General features: G+C 42.1%; 2 protein-coding genes across 2 annotated transcripts in view; one reads left to right on the forward strand and one right to left on the reverse strand.

Annotated features, from left to right (window-relative positions):
* Nucleotides 1-1,911: 1,911 nt before the first annotated feature.
* On the forward strand, nucleotides 1,912-8,360 carry MESD (mesoderm development LRP chaperone). The gene is made up of 3 exons (XM_035132042.3): nucleotides 1,912-2,108; nucleotides 4,125-4,357; nucleotides 6,593-8,360. Exons 1-3 carry the CDS (start codon nucleotides 1,926-1,928, stop codon nucleotides 6,855-6,857), a joined length of 681 nt encoding a protein of 226 aa, XP_034987933.1. The 5' UTR covers nucleotides 1,912-1,925; the 3' UTR covers nucleotides 6,858-8,360.
* A 5,743-nt stretch (nucleotides 8,361-14,103) lies between these two features.
* Nucleotides 14,104-19,653, reverse strand: part of CEMIP (cell migration inducing hyaluronidase 1) — a 158,811-nt gene continuing 153,261 nt past the window's right edge. Inside the window, exons 27-29 of the mRNA XM_035132099.3 lie at nucleotides 18,650-18,807; nucleotides 16,387-16,487; nucleotides 14,104-15,677 (exon numbers count right to left, since the gene is read on the reverse strand). Coding sequence (XP_034987990.3) covers nucleotides 15,550-15,677; nucleotides 16,387-16,487; nucleotides 18,650-18,807 — 387 coding nt within the window. The 3' untranslated portion in view covers nucleotides 14,104-15,549. The remainder of the gene's footprint in view (nucleotides 15,678-16,386; nucleotides 16,488-18,649; nucleotides 18,808-19,653) is intronic.

The following is a 19,653-nucleotide window of genomic DNA, read 5'->3' on the forward strand; positions in this document are numbered from 1 at the left end:
AAAGTCAATCTAAAGCATTTTAATATACTCCGGAAGGCACCCAGAGTCGCTGCAGGAATAACACTTCAATTATATAGTCCAGCTCAGGAAGGGTGGGGGGTCTGCTTATTTTGTGCTTGTGCACTGTAGTCTCCTTTGATGTTGTTTTTTAAAAAGGCCTTACGGGTGCGCCCACAAATTCCTGTTCATGGTGGTGACTCGTTTTTTTTTAATCAGTCATGTTATCCATGCAGACTGCCCTGAAAAGTGCTTATGTTTTTCAGCCTAATAAGACGTTGTGACTAAAGGCATCCAGACATTGTCTGCTGTGGTCTTGCATTTGCCGCGTACAATGATATTTGTCTCTACACCAAACTGGTGACTTTTCTGTGCACAAAGCACTAATAAAGTTACATACTTTTATTTTCTTCTTCAGAAGTAAATACCTATCTGCTACTTTTTGGAAAGTAACTTAACTGAGCAATCCTAACTATAGCAAGCCACTGTAATTTTGTTATCCTCACAGGAGAGAGCTTGATGGGAATTGCTGTCCTTTCTCAATGATGTCTGTTGTGGTTTGGGCTGTCTTGGCCTCAGCAAAGAACAATCTCCCCCTGGAAAACACAAACACACACACACACACACACACACACACACACACACCACCTAGATCAGGAAACAGAAAAGATTCATTATTCATATACCATCTTTCTGCCAAGCTGCAGCTTGTCAGTGTAGACCAGGGTTTCCCAAACTTGGGTCTCCAGCTGTTTTTGGACTACAACTCCCATCATCCCTAGCTAGCAGGACCAGCTGTCAGGGATGGTGGGAATAGACAATACTGGGTTAGACAGACCAACTTTAAAATAAAACAAAAACACAGGATTAAGATAATTGCTAGGCGTTGCTAAGTATAAAATGTTTTGTTCCTATTATTTTGCTGCTGGTTTTCATGTGTTTGAGAGCCACCTTAAGTATTTCTTCTAGAAATGGAAAGGCAATATACAAATTTAAAATAATAAGAATAGGCATTAAGAAGATTGCATGGTTGGCTGGATTCTGTACCTACAGTTCTCAGGTTCTCTGAGTGTCTCAAGAGCACGGAATATGATATTACTGTACAGTGGTACCTCGGTTTATGAACACAATTGGTTCCAGAAGTCTGTTCATAAACTGAAGCAAACTTTCCCATTGAAAGTAATGGAAAGTGGATTAATCTGTTCCAGACGGTCCGCGGAGTACTTAAACTGAAGCGTTCATAAACTGAAGCGAGCTTTCCCATTGAAAGTAATGGAAAGTGAATTACAGACGGGTCCGTGGAGTACTCAACCTGAAACATACTTAACCCGAAGCATGGGTGTAATTGGTTCCGGAAGTCTGTTCATAAACTGAAGTGAACTTTCCCATTGAAAGTAATGGAAAGTGAATTAATCCGTTCCAGATGGGTCCGTGGCGTTCGTAAACCGAAAATTCATAAACCGAGGTGTTCATAAACCGAGGTTCCACTGTATTATTATCATCACCACTATCATAATTTATTTGGTGTTATTGCTATATTTATTGTTATTGTTATTATTATATTTATTAAATTTGTATTCCGCCCGTCATCCAAAGATCCTAGGGCGTTTCACAGCAGAGAAATATGGCTTCCTCTTTCCCTTCAGAAACAAATGTAAACGGAAAGGAGTTTTGTTCTATTCAATTTCGAAAACATGGTTCGTCCCGCTCCCCCCCCACCCGCAGTCTGAAATGGTACAGCCCTCCGTCGCTCGTTCCTTCCGGCTCCTTCCCACTCACCCACCCTCCTCCGCCCGTAGCTTTCAAATCTGGATGCCCCGCCCACTTCTCCACATCTCCCGGCGCCGGCGCAGAACTGGCAAGGGGGCGGGATCGGGGCGGAAGAACCTTCCCCAGCCAGTGCCGGCGTCGCCGCGCGTCGGGACAAGATGGCGGCGGCCTACCGATGGCTGGGCCTGGTCTTGGCGCTGTGTGCCTTGGCGGCCGCTGCCTCCACAGCCGAAGAGCCAAAGGAAAAGTCCCCTGAGCAGGTGAAGATGGAGAAGAAGAAGAAAAAGGACATTCGGGACTACAACGACGCCGACATGGCGCGGCTGCTGGAGCAGTGGGAGGTATGTCCGTGAGGGAAAAGGCGCAACGGACATCCCAAAATGGGGGTGAGGATCGCGGGGAAGGGGTGCCCACCGTCCTCCTCGTCTAGTTCCTTGACAAGGATCTGGGGCTGGAGTGCAGGCGAGTTGCGCTCGCCAAGGGTTGTATCCAACCCCAGTCCAAGAAAACCCCCAGAAAACTGACAGAAATTAGAATTATCAGAGTTAGAAGGGACCCTGAGGATCATCTAGTCCAACCCCCTGCAATGCCGAATAGGCAGCTATCCCATTCAGGGTTCGAATCTGCAGCTTGGGCGTTATCAGCATTATCATTATCATTTGTACCCCACCTATTTGACTGGGATGCCCAGGTTCGCTTCCCTGCTCCTCCACATGCAGCTGCTGGGTGACCTTGGGCTAGTCACACTTCTCAGCTGCATGTGGAGGAGCAGGGATGCGAGGTGAGTGAGTTTGTTGTGGGGGAAGAAGGGAAAGGAGATTGTTAGCCGTTTTGAGACTCCTTAGGGTGGTGATAAAGCAGGATATCAAAGCCAAATATAACATTACACGTGCAGAAGCCCAGGGGGAATAGGGGTAGAGAAGTTGGTTGAAGTAAGGTTGGCAACCACCCCGTGAGACTATAAGAAAACCAGGTACAGTATTATGGAAGTCAGAACACTTCCAGTACTTTTACTGGGGTGTCCTAGCAATGCGTGAAACTTAAGTTGGGGTTTTCAGGTTCATAAACTTAGTATTAAGTTCAGTAGCTTGAACTGCTTCAATTTTGTTTTATATTATACATATATATCTGTTTGTTTTATGATATTATGTGTGTGTGTGTGTGTGTGTGTGTGTGTGTGTTATAGAGAGAGAGCGTGAGAGTGTTGGAGCATGGAGCTGATAACGCCAAGGTTGCAGGTTTGATCCCCACATGGGACAGTTGGATTAGATCAGGCATCACCAAACTTTGGCCCTCCAGATGTTTTGGACTACAATTCCCATCTTCTCTGACCACTGGTCCTGTTAGCTAGGGATCATGGGAGTTGTAGGCCAAAACATCTGGAGGGCCGCAGTTTGGGGATGCCTAGATTAGATGATCCTCCGGGACCCTTCCAACTCTACAATTCTATCATTGGTATATGCATGCTGCTTTGAGAAGAGTATGGATTTTAAAGTTTAAATTAGGAGCTGTTCTCTGAAATAAGGAATAGGAAGCAGGCCTACTGAAAGGTTTAAAGGACTATAAGCAAAACTCAATAATAATTAGCAGCCCTCTTTGCTTTTGTAGTGACAACCACCAGTGCATTTTGTATAGCAGAATAATAGATAAAGCAGGAGTTTCATATGATTCGGTTCCTGCAAGGGGCCTTGCTACTGCATTTTGCACTAATAGGCTTTTGAACACTTTTCAGGGGTAGCCCAACACAGGCTGCATCACAGCAGCCCAGTTTCTTTAGTAACCAATGGGCATGTGATTAGCAGGTTAACCTTTTCCCAGAAAAAGCTACAGGTGGTACACCAGCTGTAGCTTGGCAAAATCACTCTGCCCCCACCTGTCTAAATTTCAGGAGTAGTCTGAAACTGCTTATTTTTTCAGATGGAGTTTCATGTAGGTAGAATACGTCTTTTAAAGTCAGTTTTCAGTTTTCCCATTAGTACTCCCTTATCTGAATTAATATTTTGTTTTGCTTCCCACATCTAGACCCTCAGTGATCTCTGGTGCTGTTACAGTAACTAGCTTGTTGAGTGGGCTGCTTGGCACATAAAGTAATGCCACGCACTCATTATCCAGAGTGCTAAATTGAAAACCAGATTTCTATTTCTGAAACAGAAAAAGGTTGTGTTCTATTATTTCAGCATGTAGAAAGCTGCATTAGACAAACGGTTTCTACATATGCATACAAAATGTGCATGTTCTTCTAAACTTGAGATCATTCAATAAGCCTAATTTTTCTAAGACATACCTTGTTGCAATCAGGATACGACAACCTGTTCCAATGCATTCTTAAGTGTTCCTGTATTTTGTTTCCAACACAGAAAGATGATGATATAGAAGAAGGAGATCTTCCTGAGCACAAGCGTCCAGCCGCACCAATAGACTTCTCCCAACTTGACCCAGGCAAGCCTGAGAGTATCTTGAAGATGACCAAGAAAGGGAAGACTCTTATGATGTTTGTCACTGTGTCAGGAGAACCTACTGAAAAAGAGACAGAGCAAATTACTAATCTGTGGCAGGGAAGTCTTTTCAATGCCAACTATGATGTACAAAGGTAGGTTTTTTGTCTTGGAGTTGCACACCTGTCCTCACTTGCCTGGTTTAATTTTCATTTTGTATGGGCTTTGTTTATATGTATGACCATCTAATTACTGCATGTTTTAAATTATTACCTTCTTTCTTGTATTTTTATCTGTATTGAGGATATGAAAAATTGTTTGAAAGTTTTCAAAAGAATGGCATGCTCAGTTAGGAAGATTGATGAAGTTATCATAATTAATAGCTTTATTCTGTCCTTTTCCTTTGATGTAACCTTCCCCCTCCTGAGACAGAGGCACAGTGCTCATTCATGCTGAATGCAGTCTTATTAACCATTAGTAAAAGAAAATTCTAGTAATTTCATTTCGTAAAAATAAACTGTTGAAACAGCCTCATATTTTCCTATATGAGGAAGGAAATAATCTAGAAGCCATTTCAAACATGTGTTTTTTTAAGTGCATGCCTTACGGCTGCAATCTAGTATACACCTATCTTATAAGTCCCATTGAACATAGTAGGACTTAATTGTTGTAGAAACATACTTGGATTAGTTTGGAAAAGCGTAGTCGACTTTAAAACCTGTTACAATTTGCCAGTGGGCTGTGAAAATGGATGCTTGTGGCATCCATACACATATACTCTCCCCTTTCCCCCCAAATTGGAATTTGAAGATAGAATGTAAGAATGTAAGAAAAGCCACTCTGGCTTGAATCAAAACCCTATCAAGTCCAGAAACCTCTTTCCCACAGTGGCCAACCATATGCCTGTGCGAAGCCAGCAAGCAGGGCACGAACCCAACCATACTCTGCTGCCTGTGTTCCCCAGCAGCTGATATTCAGAGATACTACTTCCAGTATAAGAGGGAGAGATGTATCCATTGTGACTAGGGTTGCCAGACTCAATAGAGGACAGGGTTTCTGTGCCTTTAATTGCCCTGCTCTCTTTTGAGTCTGGAAACCTTAAAGAGAAACCAGCAGACCCTTTGTTTAATTTCCAAGCAAAGGGTCTGCTGGTTTCTCTTTAAGGTTTCCAGACTCAAAAGAGAGCAGGGCAATTAAAGGCACAGAAGTCCTGTCCTCTATTGAGTCTGGCAACCCTAATTGTGACTGGCTTAGCTGCCATGAATTTTGTCTAATCCCCTTTTAAAAACTGCCCAAATGGGCGGCCCCCGCCACATCTTGTAGCCGTGATTTCTGTTGTTGAATTATGCACTCTGTGAAGAAGTTCTCCCTTTTGCCTGTCCTGAATTTTCCACCATTCTATGGGAGAAATTGTTGTGGAACTGAGCAGCTCTTTATTGTGTTGTTTTCAGCTCCTCCCAAGAAAGCCATGGAACCAAATATCTGCACCTGATAGGTGTAACTCATTAAAAAATATACTTGAGAGAAGTAGGAGGGATTACTGTACATGACTTCACTTTGATGATACGGAGCTATTTCAGTGTACTACAAGGATAAATTCCTATGAAATCTTGAGACACAAGCCAATATTTTAACATCAGCATATGTAGAGGCATTTTTTTAACCCCTAAGCATTTGTTAGCCAGATACTTTGCATTTTCCCATTACATCTAAAATAAAGCTGAGACCAATCTCTTCTAGCAGGGATGGGAGATCCTTTTTCAACCCAGTGACCACATTCCCTTTTGGGCAACATTCAGAGTGTGCACGCTGGTCGTGGGCTGAGCCAGAGGCAAAAAGAGGCAGAGAAACAAATGTAAACTTTACCTTTGTACATTAAGATAGTTTCTGCACATGCCCTACTCTGTCCTCCATCAAAGCAAAGGGTCATATCACAGTTCAGGGACACATTCTCTTGCTATGCAGTAACATTCAGCGTGCAAAGCAGGGCCAGTGCGGGGTGAAAAGAGTTTCAAGGGCCAGATAGGGAGACTTGGAGGGCCACATTCAACCTTTTGCCTGAGGTTCCCCATCCTTTGCTGCATCAGTGTGTCTCCCCTCCACCATAAATTTGAATAAGAAATGCAGTGGGCTGTATTTTCACAAGGTAGTAAATTGTAATATTCTTACTTATGAAGGGGGTAATAAAGCCTGCAGTGTAGGTTTATTTCTTTTCTTTCTGAGACAAACACATCTTGCTCTTAAGAAATGCAACATGCCACTTAATCCTTGGGGTTATTTATCGTTCCTTTTTTTTGCGAGGGGTGGGGCGGAGGCTCTTTGCTGCCTGAAATGTAAATTTTCAATACTTATAAGGCCGGGCACTAATTGAATGCCCTTTTAAAACCTAGGTTTATCGTCGGTTCAAATCGTGCCATCTTTATGCTGCGGGACGGAGGCTATGCGTGGGAGATCAAAGACTTTCTGATAAAACAGGAGAGGTGTGCGGACGTAACGCTGGAAGGTCAGGTATACCCTGGTAAAGGAGCCAAGGAAAGCGAAAAAGGGAAAAATGAGACAAAGCCCGAAAAATCCAAAAAGAAAAAAGATACTGAAAAGAAATATGGACCCCTCAAAGACGACAACCGTGCAACCAAACCGAAAGAAGAGCTCTGAGTTAATTTGACTGTAGAGGAGGATTGGTGGGAAGTTTAGAAAGGAGAAAATAGGGTGTCCTTTCTGGGTTTCAATTCAAGGGACCAGTTTACTTATTAATGAGAGGCATTTGTTCAGTAACAGCAACGTTAATGCTTAACATCAGTGGATTGCTTCTTTTAGATCTGGAGTTGATATATTGTGCCTTGACTACTTTCAAGCAGTTGTTTTTTTCAAACAGTTGTCTGTTTAAAGTTTAAAACGAGCACCTGTGTGTTTGCCTTCAGTATTATGGACATTCCTCAAAAGGATGAGAGGGGAAGAGCTGTTGGATTTCTGCTGCCAGGTGAATGTTTCATTAGTGATAAGAAACAAGACTTAACTCCTCGGAGTTTCTACCTTTGCAATATTGTCATTGATGAAAATAAACGATACCCCTTATTGAAAGTGGCAACCTCAGAATTTCAGCTGTAGTGCCAAAGCAGATTCTGGAAAGCACAGGTTTGACGCATGCAATTAGTGTTTTTATGTAGGTTGGTTTCACTGCTGGTGGTCAAATGCCCAGCTGAAGTGGGAAGAAACTTGTCTGTTGAATTAACAGATTTAGGGTGTCCATAGGCTAAGGGTGAGCCAGTTAATTTACTCTAAACTTCCTCAACCTGGTGCCCACCAGATGTTTTGGGCCACGACTCTTCGCATTCTGACCATTGGGTCAGCTAACTGTGGCTGTTGGAAATGGTAGTTTAGAACATCGGGGAATAGGCTGAGCCATGTGATAAAAGGCTGAGCCAATCCAGTAAGAGGAATGTAACAAGAATAGCAAATGTATCAAGATGCAGTTAAGCCTGACACTAATTGAAGAGCTTAATTCCAAAGGGGGGGGGGCTTAAGTCAATTTTGACCAGTATTCCATTTGGAAGAAAATTATTTCTGACTGCAGTACAGTGGTACCTTGGCTGACGAACGGCCAAGCCGTTCAAGTACAAAGGTACCACTGTACAGCCTTTTTGAATGCCAACACGATTTTCAAGGCTTGGCAACAGTTACTTAGGCCCAAATTTTATACAAGTTCTTCCCCCGCCCCGCCCCTTATTTGTAGCACTCATGGCAAACATCTACAGGCCAAAATTGGTTTTTTTTTAATTAAGCCCCTTTTGGAATTAAGCTGTTCAATTGCAAATGGGCTCAAGGCATTCCAGAACTGAAGTGACTATAAACTGGGGGCTTACTCTGTTTAAACACAGAGGCTGTGCTGGTTTCCTTCTTAATGTTAATTTGAAAGAATGCTGCCTTGGTGTATAAGTTTATTTCAGATTTGTGGACACTGCAGCAGATTAGATCATTCCACGTTTGAACTTTTTGAATATAGTTTGTATTTTTCTGGTGCCAAAAATACTTCCAATACTTAGGGTGCCCTAATTTGTTCATTCATATATAAAGTTTATAGATAATTGGGAAAACATTGCTGTCACCATGAACACTCCCTCCGGAATGTCAATAAATTTGTACCTTTTTCAGAACAAATTGCTGTTTGACACGTGGAGTCCTGTGTTTGGACACAGCTGTCTTGTGATGTCTGTATCTGCTCAGAGTGGCCACTAGATGGCACCATTACATGCCAAATTCAGATGTTGAGAAGCCTTCAGTGGCTTCGATCCTCTTGATTCTTGGACCATTTATATATGAATACCATTGATAAATGCTCTCTCTTGGCCGAATTCAAGGTTTTGAAGGAGATGAGAGGTTAAGTGTTAATGAATAGCTGAGTACTGTACTGTGTTTGTCCTGAGACTTCTGTTTAAACCCCCCCCCCCCCCGGGTTTTATTTTCATTTTTACTTGATTTTTAGGGATTTTGCTTTGAAAGGGCTCTCCTGCGTTCCATTCTGCTGTTACAAAAGAACAGGGAAATGTTGAGAAATAGAATCACATAGGTGGAAGGGACCACAAGGGTCATCTAGTCCAACCCCCTGCAATTCAGGAATCTTTTGCCCAGTGTGGGTCTCAAACCCATGACCCTGAGATTAAGAGTCTCATGCTCTACCAACTGAGCTGAATGTAGATGCATTTTTTTGTTGTTCAGAGGCGCTTAAATCTCGCATGCAAGATGTGCTTTTTAAAAAGATGCCAGTTTTTGAAAATGCTGCCTGCCAAATTTGTCTGGTGTGTGCCTGATGAAAAGCTGGCTGGTCACCTGTAGTAAGTAAAAATTTCTTCCAGGTGACTAGGTGGTAGCTTTTTTTTAGGACACAAACAAAAGGCATTAGTATATGTGGCAGCTTAGCAGGCTACAAAATGCCCCGCAGGACAGTTTTGAAAATGCAGGGTTAGAAACAACCAAATTCACATACTTTATATCCCTCTGATTTTAGTGGAGGGGGAACACACTTGTGTTGGAGTCACTGGGGCTTGAAGATCACCAATCTTCCCTGGCTGCCTTTGGCTGGGAAGCATTTGAACTGAGAGGCAGTTGCTTTTGTGTGTGCCTCTTTCAAACCATCAGTGTGTCCAAAATTAGATGTGGGCATTCAGGCTAGCAATTCTTGATGACTTTTTTTTTTTTTTGCAAGGCTTAATCGTTAGCTGTATCATGCCTTGCTCTTCTGGTTCTGAAAAGGTCGTGTGACTGCTCTGCACACAACTCCCAACTGCAATTGTGGCAATTGGTTTTTATGCAGATTGCAGTTCCTTGAAGCTAGCATCCCGATTCTCCGGTTTGAAAGTTCTAGACGAGTGGATCTGCAAGATGCATTATTCAGGATAGATTTTGTCAGTTTCTTTGATTATTTAAGGGCAATCAAGTATGTTTTAATCTGTTGGACTTTTTCTAATTATGGGGCCCATAACCCCAACATCATCTTTGCATGTGCAGACTCCCCAATTCAAGTGGAGGGAGGCAGGGGGAAAGAGAGCGGAGTTAACACAACCAAGAAGACATCTGCCTGAAACTTTAGAGACCCATTAGTAGTTGGAATAGAGAAAACTATTACTTTGACCAACTAGTCGCCTGAGTTGGTATCAGGCAGCTTTCATACACAGGTAAGTAGATGAGCAGCCAGAACGAAACTATTTTTCTCAGCTTGATCAATGCCATTGTTGTGAAACCTACAGCCATTTCAAGGACAAAGCATCCTTTGACAGAGAATCTGATTATCTCTTCGGTTGGCGTTTGGCCAGTGACATCCAGTCTAGTCAGCACTGCGGCGAAGGGACAGAGGTAATTCTGTTCTTTGTAGCAGATTTGGTGAGTGACAGGTGGGACGTAAGGCAACTCATTCAAGTGATGGTGAAGTTGTAGGAACAGGAAAAACAAATGAGTACCATAAATAAATCAGAACAGTTTCTGTACATAGAACACTATTAATGTAGGAGTTTACATAAATACAGGAAAATGTACCTTTTTTCTAATTACCGGTAGCTGCTATGTATCTCCCGAATGCTTTTGTAAATCCCATGTCTCTCTACAGTGGCCCTACGTCATGTGGCAAACATGTTTTGAATCTGAACATTTAGAAGAAGCTGGATGTGGCATGACAGAAGTCTGCTGTTAAAAGTAAAACAAAAATTCCACGGGAGGCATACAAGCTCTAGAGTGAGCTTGAAGTAGTCCTAGAACCCAGCTAGAAAATAATTTGTAACGTGTTTGAAGTGAACACCATCTTGTGGTTTTTTGAGCACATGATACACTTGGTATTTAGCTGCGTGGAAATGAATCCAAGGCGCAGGCTTATAATAATGAAACTTTAATAAAGTTTTAAGGCAATAAGGGCTTAAATGGCATGAAGTTAGAGAGATCAAGAATAACTACAAGCTTCCTACCCTACCTGGGTTATGATGGTTGCCTTCCCAGGAACCGCCTCTATCCATGGGCTGCAAATCTAAACATGCTTACTAGGAGACGGACGCCACTAAACACAGTGGAACTTCCTTCTGAGTAAACATCATAGGATTGCAATGTTAGTTGCAGAAAATAAGCCGCCTCCAGATTTTATTAAAGCTTTTTCGTAGTACAATGATAAAAGAAACTTAAAAACAAAAAGAGAAAGAAGAGAAAAATGCAGTCTCCTCTCTCTCAAAGTCGTCTCTTAACCTTTGTCTCACACAGAAAGTGGTGGACCCTGCCAGGTCTCGCTTGGGAGCTTTCTTCTCAGTTTCTCACTCTGGAAAGTCTTCCTTTCCCTGCCTCTCACACAGGGTTCTTCCACCAGCTCCGTGTGCGTGTAATCCTTGGACCCAAATAATGGCCCAGAACAGAGGACACCAAATAAAAAGAGAGAGAGAGAAGGAAGGATGGAAGAAGGGAAGGGAGAAGGAAAAAAAAGGACTTCCAACTTTCTGATGGTCAGTTACATAAAGGAAATTATTCAAAATGTTCACTCTAGGGTGACAGCCAACTAATAATAATAATAATTTATTGATACCCCGCCCCCCCAGCCAAGGCCGAGCTCAGAGCGGCTAACACCAAATATAAAACAACTAGTTAAAATACAATTCAGCAACAAGACTTAATACATTAAAATTAAAAATGCAGCCTCATACAAAAGGGAAAAAGAAAGGGAAAATGGGGGAGGGGATCAGGTTGCCTTCAGGCCAAATGCCAGGTGGAACAACTCTGTCTTGCAGGCCCTGCGGAAAGAAATTAGGTCCCGCAGGGCCCTGGTCTCAGGAGACAGCATTCCACCAGGTCGGGGCCAGTGTTGAGAAGGCCCTGGTTCTAGTTGAGGCTAATCTGATTTCCTTCGGGCCCAGGACCTCTAAGGTATTACTATTTATGGACCTTAAGGTCCTCCACGGGGCATACCGGGAGAAATGGTCCTGTAAGTACGAGGGTCCTAGGCCGTAAAGGGCTTTAAAGGTCAAAGCCAGCACCTTAAATCTGACCCTGTACTCCACCGGGAGCCAGTGCAGCTGGAAATGCACTGGGCAAATATGCTCCCATGGCAGGGACCTCGTGAGGAGCCTCGCTGCAGCATTCTGCACCTGCTGGAGTTTCGGGACAGCTTCAAGGGCAGCCCCGCGTAGAGCGAATTACAGTAGTCCAGCCTGGAGGTGACTGTTGCATGGATCACTGTGGCCAGGTCGGGGTGGGAAAGGTAAGGGACCAACTGCTGTTCCACTTTCCCCAATCTTCAGATCCAAATGTCTCAAATAAGCCCCCTCAAAGGGGGGGGGGGAGAGGCAATATTGAGTTCTTACTAGGTTTATGTAGATACAGAAGGAATCAGAAATTAGCTGCATTATTAAAGTATCACCAGCTAGCTTGACTATTGGAGGTGTTAAAAACCCTTGGAAGTGGCCTGTTTTAATAAGCTGTGTCCATGTGTGCCATTCTCTTCATGTATGCAAGTCTGTCAGGTGGATCCCATGAGAGCTTTTCTTTGCTCAAGCAAAATTCCTCTTGCCTTATGAGTGCCTGGAGCTTTGGCGGGATGTTTCTGCAGCTGCCACTTGCATCTTTGAGAGATCATGTGTTCATCTTTCATGCTTACCTTTGCCTTTGGGTTTCCCAAGTCTCTGCTTGCCATTTAATTAATTTCCTTGCATTTGCAGCAGCGGAAATTCTGTCTGGAGTTAAATCTTTTAAGTCTATGAGAGGTAGGTGGTGGATATGCTGTGTTATCGGTAGCAAACCACTAGGGGGTGGTCGCGCATAAGGAAATGAGGCAGTAAATTTCTGCTGTTGGAAGTCAAAATCTGATTGTATTTGCTTGCTTTGCCTTCCAGAATGGCCACCTAGCAGGTTTTCAAGTACCTTGGCCAGGTTTTCATTTTTTTGATTTCTTAAGACCGTGAGATTTGTGCACTTCATCTCTGTTCTAAACTTAAAAGATCAATGGTGATTTTAAATGTGTGATTAGATTTGTACAAAGGAGCAATGACTGAGTCAAACCCCCAGCCAGGGCAGTCACCAACTCCAAAGAGACTGATCTACTCACATTATAAAAATACTGGCTGTTATCTACCCATTATTATTGACAGGCAAAGTTGTTGAGCTTATTTTAGGGGAGCCAAAGCTTTGGGGGGGGGTCACTAAGCGTCTCACGATCTGCCACAGATGTACCTGTTGGGCATGCCTGAGATGGAGCAACAGTTTGGACAGGTTTTCTGCCCTTAGTATTTCAGTCACTTGGGACCAAACTGCAGGATTGTTTACATTTCTGGTCTATAGGGCAACATTGGTGAATATGCACCAATTTGTTGTAAGGAACCAATCACCCTTCCCTTTGTCTGAATTTGGTGCTTTCAGGATATATACTTCACTATCCAGACATGGAAAAACCAGGGGTGGCTTACAACACCTCTGTGCGTGGGAATCTTGTGACTTTGAACAACATAAAATAATTCAAATGGTACAGGTTAGGGATGGGCGAATCTGACGACTTCAGTTTCTCTGTTTTTATTTTTAGTATTCTTTCCCTTTTTCCACGTTTCCATATCAGTTTGAGGTTGCCTAGTACATGTTTTGTTTTGTTTTTTGCAAAGCAATTTCCCCTAATACAATGCATTTTTGTATGTTAGTGAAAATATGCAAAAGAAAATGCACACTTTATCTCACTGTGTACATTTTTGTACACGTTACGTGGCTAGAGAACTGTATTGCAAAACTTGGAAGTGTGAATTTTAATGGATGGTTATCTCGTTATGGAAAGTGAATATTGTTTGAGTTCACTTTTTATTTAAGCGAGCTTGGCAGCTTCTGTGCATGGAAGGGGTTGTGCTTTAGTTTGTGCTGTTCCTCAAGTGGAAAAGTACCTTGGGCTGGTCCTGCTCATTTAAGAGGGACAGAATTAACATGATCAAAATCAATTTTTTTAGCCTGTGATGATGGAGCCTTCTGCCCGAGAAGCTGGAGAGCTGCCGGCAGAGTAGACAAGAATTGGCCAGGTAACATGGTACCTAAACAAGGAGCCATGGTCTTCATTGCAAATGTCAGGACAGTTTCTCCTCGCTCTGTCTGGACTTCTCCATTCTGGAGAGGATAGGGAGCTTAACAATGGATAAGTCAAGGCTCTGGATCTGAAGGGTTAATAAGGGCCTACATGGCTATGCCGCAGAGGGTTGTGGCAGTAAAGGGAAATAGTATCATCATGGGATTACTGATGCTACGCACCTTTGGGATAGAGTCTGAGTGACATGACACCATCCTTAGACTGACAATGTGCATTATGCTGGCAGGTTTAGATCAGTTCTTTGTGGGTGATGATGGTCTGTGCTATCAGTTCATTGTGATAAAATAATCCAACACAAGTAAACGGCACACACGCACATAAGAGTTGCATTGAAATTTTATTCCAATAAATGTGTATTCCAAACAACTAAATGTTAATTAAGTTGTAAGCGAAAACATTTGGAAGTAACATTCCAAGAGTTTTTGTCCTTATACAAACAGGCTGCCAAGGGAAGTACCACATTCTGGAGCCCTTTGAAGTTTTCAAGTGCAAAGCAGATTAGCTGAAGAAACATTTCCATGACCTTACCCTATTGTACAAAACAATTCCCGTAACAGCATTTATCTCTTCAGCTTTAATCTTCTTTGTGCCTTTTGCAATAAATTAATAGAAAATTAAATCTTTTTCAGCAGGAGCTTTAATAAAATATACAAAACACTATACATCTAGTTCCGAAAAAGGACCAGCTATTTCGGGTAGAATACTTGGAGTGACAAACACACACATAACACACAACCCTCCCTAAGACTCTTGGAAAAAGCAGTATTTCTACAATGCAACCTTTGAAAAGCAATATTACAGATTGCGAATGGAGACCATTCAAACTTCAATCAGTCACTCAATTAAAAAAGAGCACACATTGAAGGCAGTTTGTTGATGACCCATAAATATTTTCTCTTCCCTTTTTTAAAAAAAATTTTTAAAAGGGAAAACTTTCTGGGTGACAGCCTCACTTCTGAAGCAGTTAGATATTGGCAGGTGAGGGGACATACTTTGATGTGCTTTTATTAATAAAAAAGTAGCTGGTAGCAGGAAGCCCAGGCACATTTTTTTCTTTGAGAAACTGATAACATTTGTCCTTCATAAGCTGATCCTTGGCCACAGTGATTTGGTCCTTTGTCACAAGAGACTCTTTGTGAAGATCAAGCAACCTCTGCAATAGCCTGAACAACTGCAGCATTCAGGTATTCAGTGGATCGCTGATGCACAGGCAGAAATAGGATATCAGTCTGTGCTTATGAAATGTGCTGCCAGCACACCAGAAAGTTTGTGAGGAGATCAACAAAGCATTTTCAGTTATTGCCGTTGTGTCTGATACTGACTTCTGCTTACATTTTCATATATACATAGCCAGGAGCTCAACTTAGAAGTGCATGTTTTTTTTCCTGAGTAGATGTCTGAAAGTTGAGACTGGAAAGTTGAGACCGGAGGAGGAACACTTTGTACATTTCTACTGATTCAAAACCTGAGACTCCTACAGACAGACACGAAGGAGACCATTGCAGTACACCAAGGCAACATGATGTGAAATCAAACCTTTCTTATCACAAATACACTTGTGAGAGGAACACACCTATTACTAACTGTATCCTGGACTGCCTACGGAATGTTGGTTGTCTGATGTGGCCATTTAACCCATTCACAATAAGGTTTCTTCTATGTACATCATCAAAATATACTACATCTTGAGCACGCCATGTGCCTCAATGCATTTTCCATTGAGGGTGTGCTAATGAGCAGGAACACACAATGCAGGTCACTTTCTCACAGTTTCATTTTCTTTACCACTGGAACTGGCAGAGCTTGGAAAATCCTCACTGCTTCGTCATCCGTCTTCAGCGTAACCCAGAAGGGCCGGAAGCTGCCCTTATATCCAACAAAACCCATTTTATCTGAACGAAAGGAAAAAGGATAGTTGAGAACCTCCAAATGACTGCTTTGGAACCAGCAAGAAGGGAGCAACCATGGACATAATTTTAAGTGGTGCCAAGAACCTGGTGTATGATATAAGTGTTCTTGTACCGATTGGGAACCGTGATCATGGTGTTATCATACAACATGTCTGTAAGTGGACAGCTGTCCAAGGAAGTCCAACATAGCCACCTTTGACTTCAAAAGGGGAGGCTTCTCAAAAATGAAGGTACTTGTTAAAAAAAAAAGGGAAGTTGAATGATAAAGTCAGGGGGTCACTTCTCTCCAGAATGTTTGGAGGATGCTTAAAACCACAATAATGGAAGCTCTGCTAGAATGTATAATGCAGATCAGTAAAGAGGTATTCTCCCTAAAATTCTTTTGCTTGTTGAGGTACTGTTCTCTCCCCATGAATTCCCTAAGCATTCGCATCTTGAAACTCAATGGAGATCCACCAGCTCAGTTCTGCTGAGCCTGAAATCTGAAGTGGTACAACACTTCTTCTAGCCCACTGTCCTTTGGTCCCCAGCTGTTGGACTACAGCTCCCATCATCCCCAGCCAGCAGTCAAGGATGATCATCTGGGGGCCAAAGATTGAAGAACACAGTAAACTGAAACACTTTTGAACATCCCTATTAATTCTTGGAAATGCAAGTATAACAAAGGTTCTTTTATAAAATAGCTATTTACCTTTCAATTTAAAGCCCCTCTGTGCTCCAAGTTTCTCCAGGACGGTAGTCCATGGACCTCTTGAAACGAACCTTCCTTTAGATGTCATCACCACTATAGAACTACAGGAGACAAAGGCATCCATAAACCATCTACTCATCCATTGAGTGATTTAATTTGGTAAAAGCTACTAGCTGTGCAACTCTGGGGTGCTGGTCCCTGTATCAATCCATTCATATCTCGTCAGGCATGCATAATTTATTCTGAAGATTAGCAAACACGTCCAATGAGGCCACCTTACGTCTGTTATCAGAAAAGGTTGGTATGTATAATGTTTGCAGGAGCAATGAGAAAATTGTGGGATATGTCAGTCAAATCCAACATTATAAGAGAGGACTAACTGCCTCTATGTGACAGTCAGTTGGTCTGCTGTTGATAGGAGTGTTAAGTAGTAAATGCTCTGATGGAGTCTTCTTAGGACTCACTAATATATAGTACAAGGGTCAGCAAACTTTTTCAGCAGGGGGCCGGTCCACTGTCCCTCAGACCTTGTGGTGGGCTGGACTATATTTTGGATAAAAATATGAATGAATTCCTATGCCCCACAAATAACCCAGAGATGCATTTTAAATGAAAGGACACATTCTACTCATGTAAAAACATCCGCAGGCCGGATTTAGAAGGCGATTGGGCCACATCCGGCCCCCGGGCCTTAGTTTGAGTACCCCTAATCTAGTATATAGTTTATATGTTATGTAACCTAAGTATGTGCTCAATACTCAAGCTACAGTAAAGGAGTTTATGTTATTAACATTCAGATTCATGTGTATTTTTCCTTAAGAGGGACAAAAGGGATTATCAACCAAGAAGGCAGGAAGGTAGAAGGCATAATTATTAAAAGGTCTCAAACAAGTTAGCAATCCACTTGCTGCTGTGTAAACTCAAACAAGGAATCATTTAACTGCTATATTATATAAATGTTCCTACATTAATCACACGGCTGCTATGCATATGGCTTGTTAGGCTACATCTACAAAAACTGGGTTTTCTGGCTGTTCCATACATAACTTAGCACAAGAATGTGCCAGAACACAGACTTATTTAACCCCCACCCACCCAAAAAAATCTCTCTGGATGCCATTTGCCTTGATACAGCAAATGCCTATCCAATACCATATCAAAAAGCATAACTCAGAATGAATTTGTAAACCACATTGAGGTTTTTTTTTAAAACCACCCCCCCAGTAACTCAGTTGGTACGTTTTATTAAATGAGGGTTAGTGCAGAGTGGGTTTTCCCACACCTGTCTTTAACATTGATCGGGGTGGGGCAATTTCCACCCTCAAATCAAGTCCTTTTTCTGGTTCATGTCTGTTTTGTATGTACTGTATTGATAAATATGTTCTGATCCACGTATTAGTCTGAGGAGTGCAAATCAGGTTGGTTTGCTTAAAAATGCAGACTGAACTAAGTCCTTGAACAGCCCTAACACACTTTAGAGTGAATTCTGCTTCATAGCATAGCCGGGTCTGGGTCAGAAACGTGTTCATTTTAAAAACATTTTCCACACTAACTTTCTGAAACCCTCATGGCTTCCATTTTGCCATGAGGGTGCTGGCCCTGTAGCAAGAACAGCATGCATGAGTTGATGGCACAGACCACACCACCTCCCATAATCCATTGCCCATTATTTCTGTTGAGTGTGCCACCTTTAAGATTTTCTCTCTCTCTTCCACATGCAAGCCTGAACCTGTTAAGATGTTCAAGCCTTCTTATAGTTAGTTATTTTCATGCTCTCCCTCTTCCTGGCCAGCCTCTCCTCTTGCAACGGCAGAACATTTGCATCCCTGTTTGGTGCGGACTTTGTGTAGCCATTCACTGTCTCTGCCTGGTTTGGCTCGAGGAGTGCTAATCACCTGCTTTAATCCAGAACTCCACTGCTCCACCCACCCACCCACTGTGCTTCAGTTTCTGCCTCTCCACCCTTCTGGTCCAGAAAACATATAATTATGTTGTTAAAGCTGACAACGTAGAACACTCAGCACCATATACATAGCACACTAATATAAGGAGCCACCTGCACGGTTCAAAGTATTACATGTAAGGTTCCAGTAAGAGACACTCCCTCCTCAACACCTTTTGGCCCACAAGTGGTTGGATCTGGATCCAAGGGACAGGGGGCGAAGCTTCCATCAAACTTTGTTGCAGGACCCTTTTTTTATGTTGCTCAAAGCGTTTATCCACTTTGCCAGAACTTGAATGCCCTCATTTCCCATCAACTTACTTTTCCCGAATGTTACTGACATAATTGATCATCTGTGCTGGGATTCCTTGTAGAACGGAGTTTTTGAAACTCATCCGGTCAACAACTCTCCCATCATGCCCATTGATCACAACTACTTGGATACCATCTTCGGAGAGATAAAACTTCCTGCCGTCAACCTGGGGAACAAATCAGTTCTTGCTGTTTATCAGGGAGACCAGAGCAGTAACAGTTGACAATTCTGGATTTTCAGAAGTAGAGGTTGGTTTGAAATATAGTGTATGAAAGAAAGGAAAGAAAATAAAAAGAGGCAGACCTCAAAATATGAAAAATTTCAAATTTTTACATTTAAGTTTGTGTTGTTGATTTACGGTGCAACACTGGAAATTAGTCAAAAATTATGTATTTCACACACCCCATTTCCATATGTATTAAGCATCTGGAAACACTGATGAAAAGGGGGCAGGGAAATGAAATATAAAGTATCTAGCAACCCCATAAAAACTTATTTTTGAACAAGTAATACTCAAAAGTATTACTAGAAAATGATGTGGCAAAACAGGCTGGTGAGGTGTCCCAACAGACCAAAGAACTGAATAATGGTGACATATTAAAAACTTACAGGGTATTCCCCCCCCCCTTTTGATTCTAAGGCAGTCTTGTTGGGCATTAGGACAAGAAAGCAACAAATCGGCAGCAAGCTGATTGCTGCTATGAAAATAAGACTGGTTCCAAATCGCAGCAAAATGTAAAAAATAATATTTATAGCAACCAAGGAGCATGTGATCATGTATAAATTCAAACATCAAAGTCCAGCTTTAATTATGACTTGGTAGAAAATTAAGCCCAATTCTAAATATCAACTTTCCTTGCTAGTAATACGAAATCCATTCAGATTCTGTTCAACAGTACTTTAAAAGAATTCAGGAACAAATACAGATTCTTCCAGATAAGCCTTGGTTAGATCTGTTAGTTTTCTCAATTATTTCAAGTTTCTTTCATTAACTGCGTATTTTATATATATT

This window comes from Zootoca vivipara, chromosome 13 (genome assembly GCF_965207765.1).
Source record: "Zootoca vivipara chromosome 13, rZooViv2.hap1.1, whole genome shotgun sequence".
Classification (NCBI taxonomy): Eukaryota; Metazoa; Chordata; class Lepidosauria; order Squamata; family Lacertidae; genus Zootoca; species Zootoca vivipara.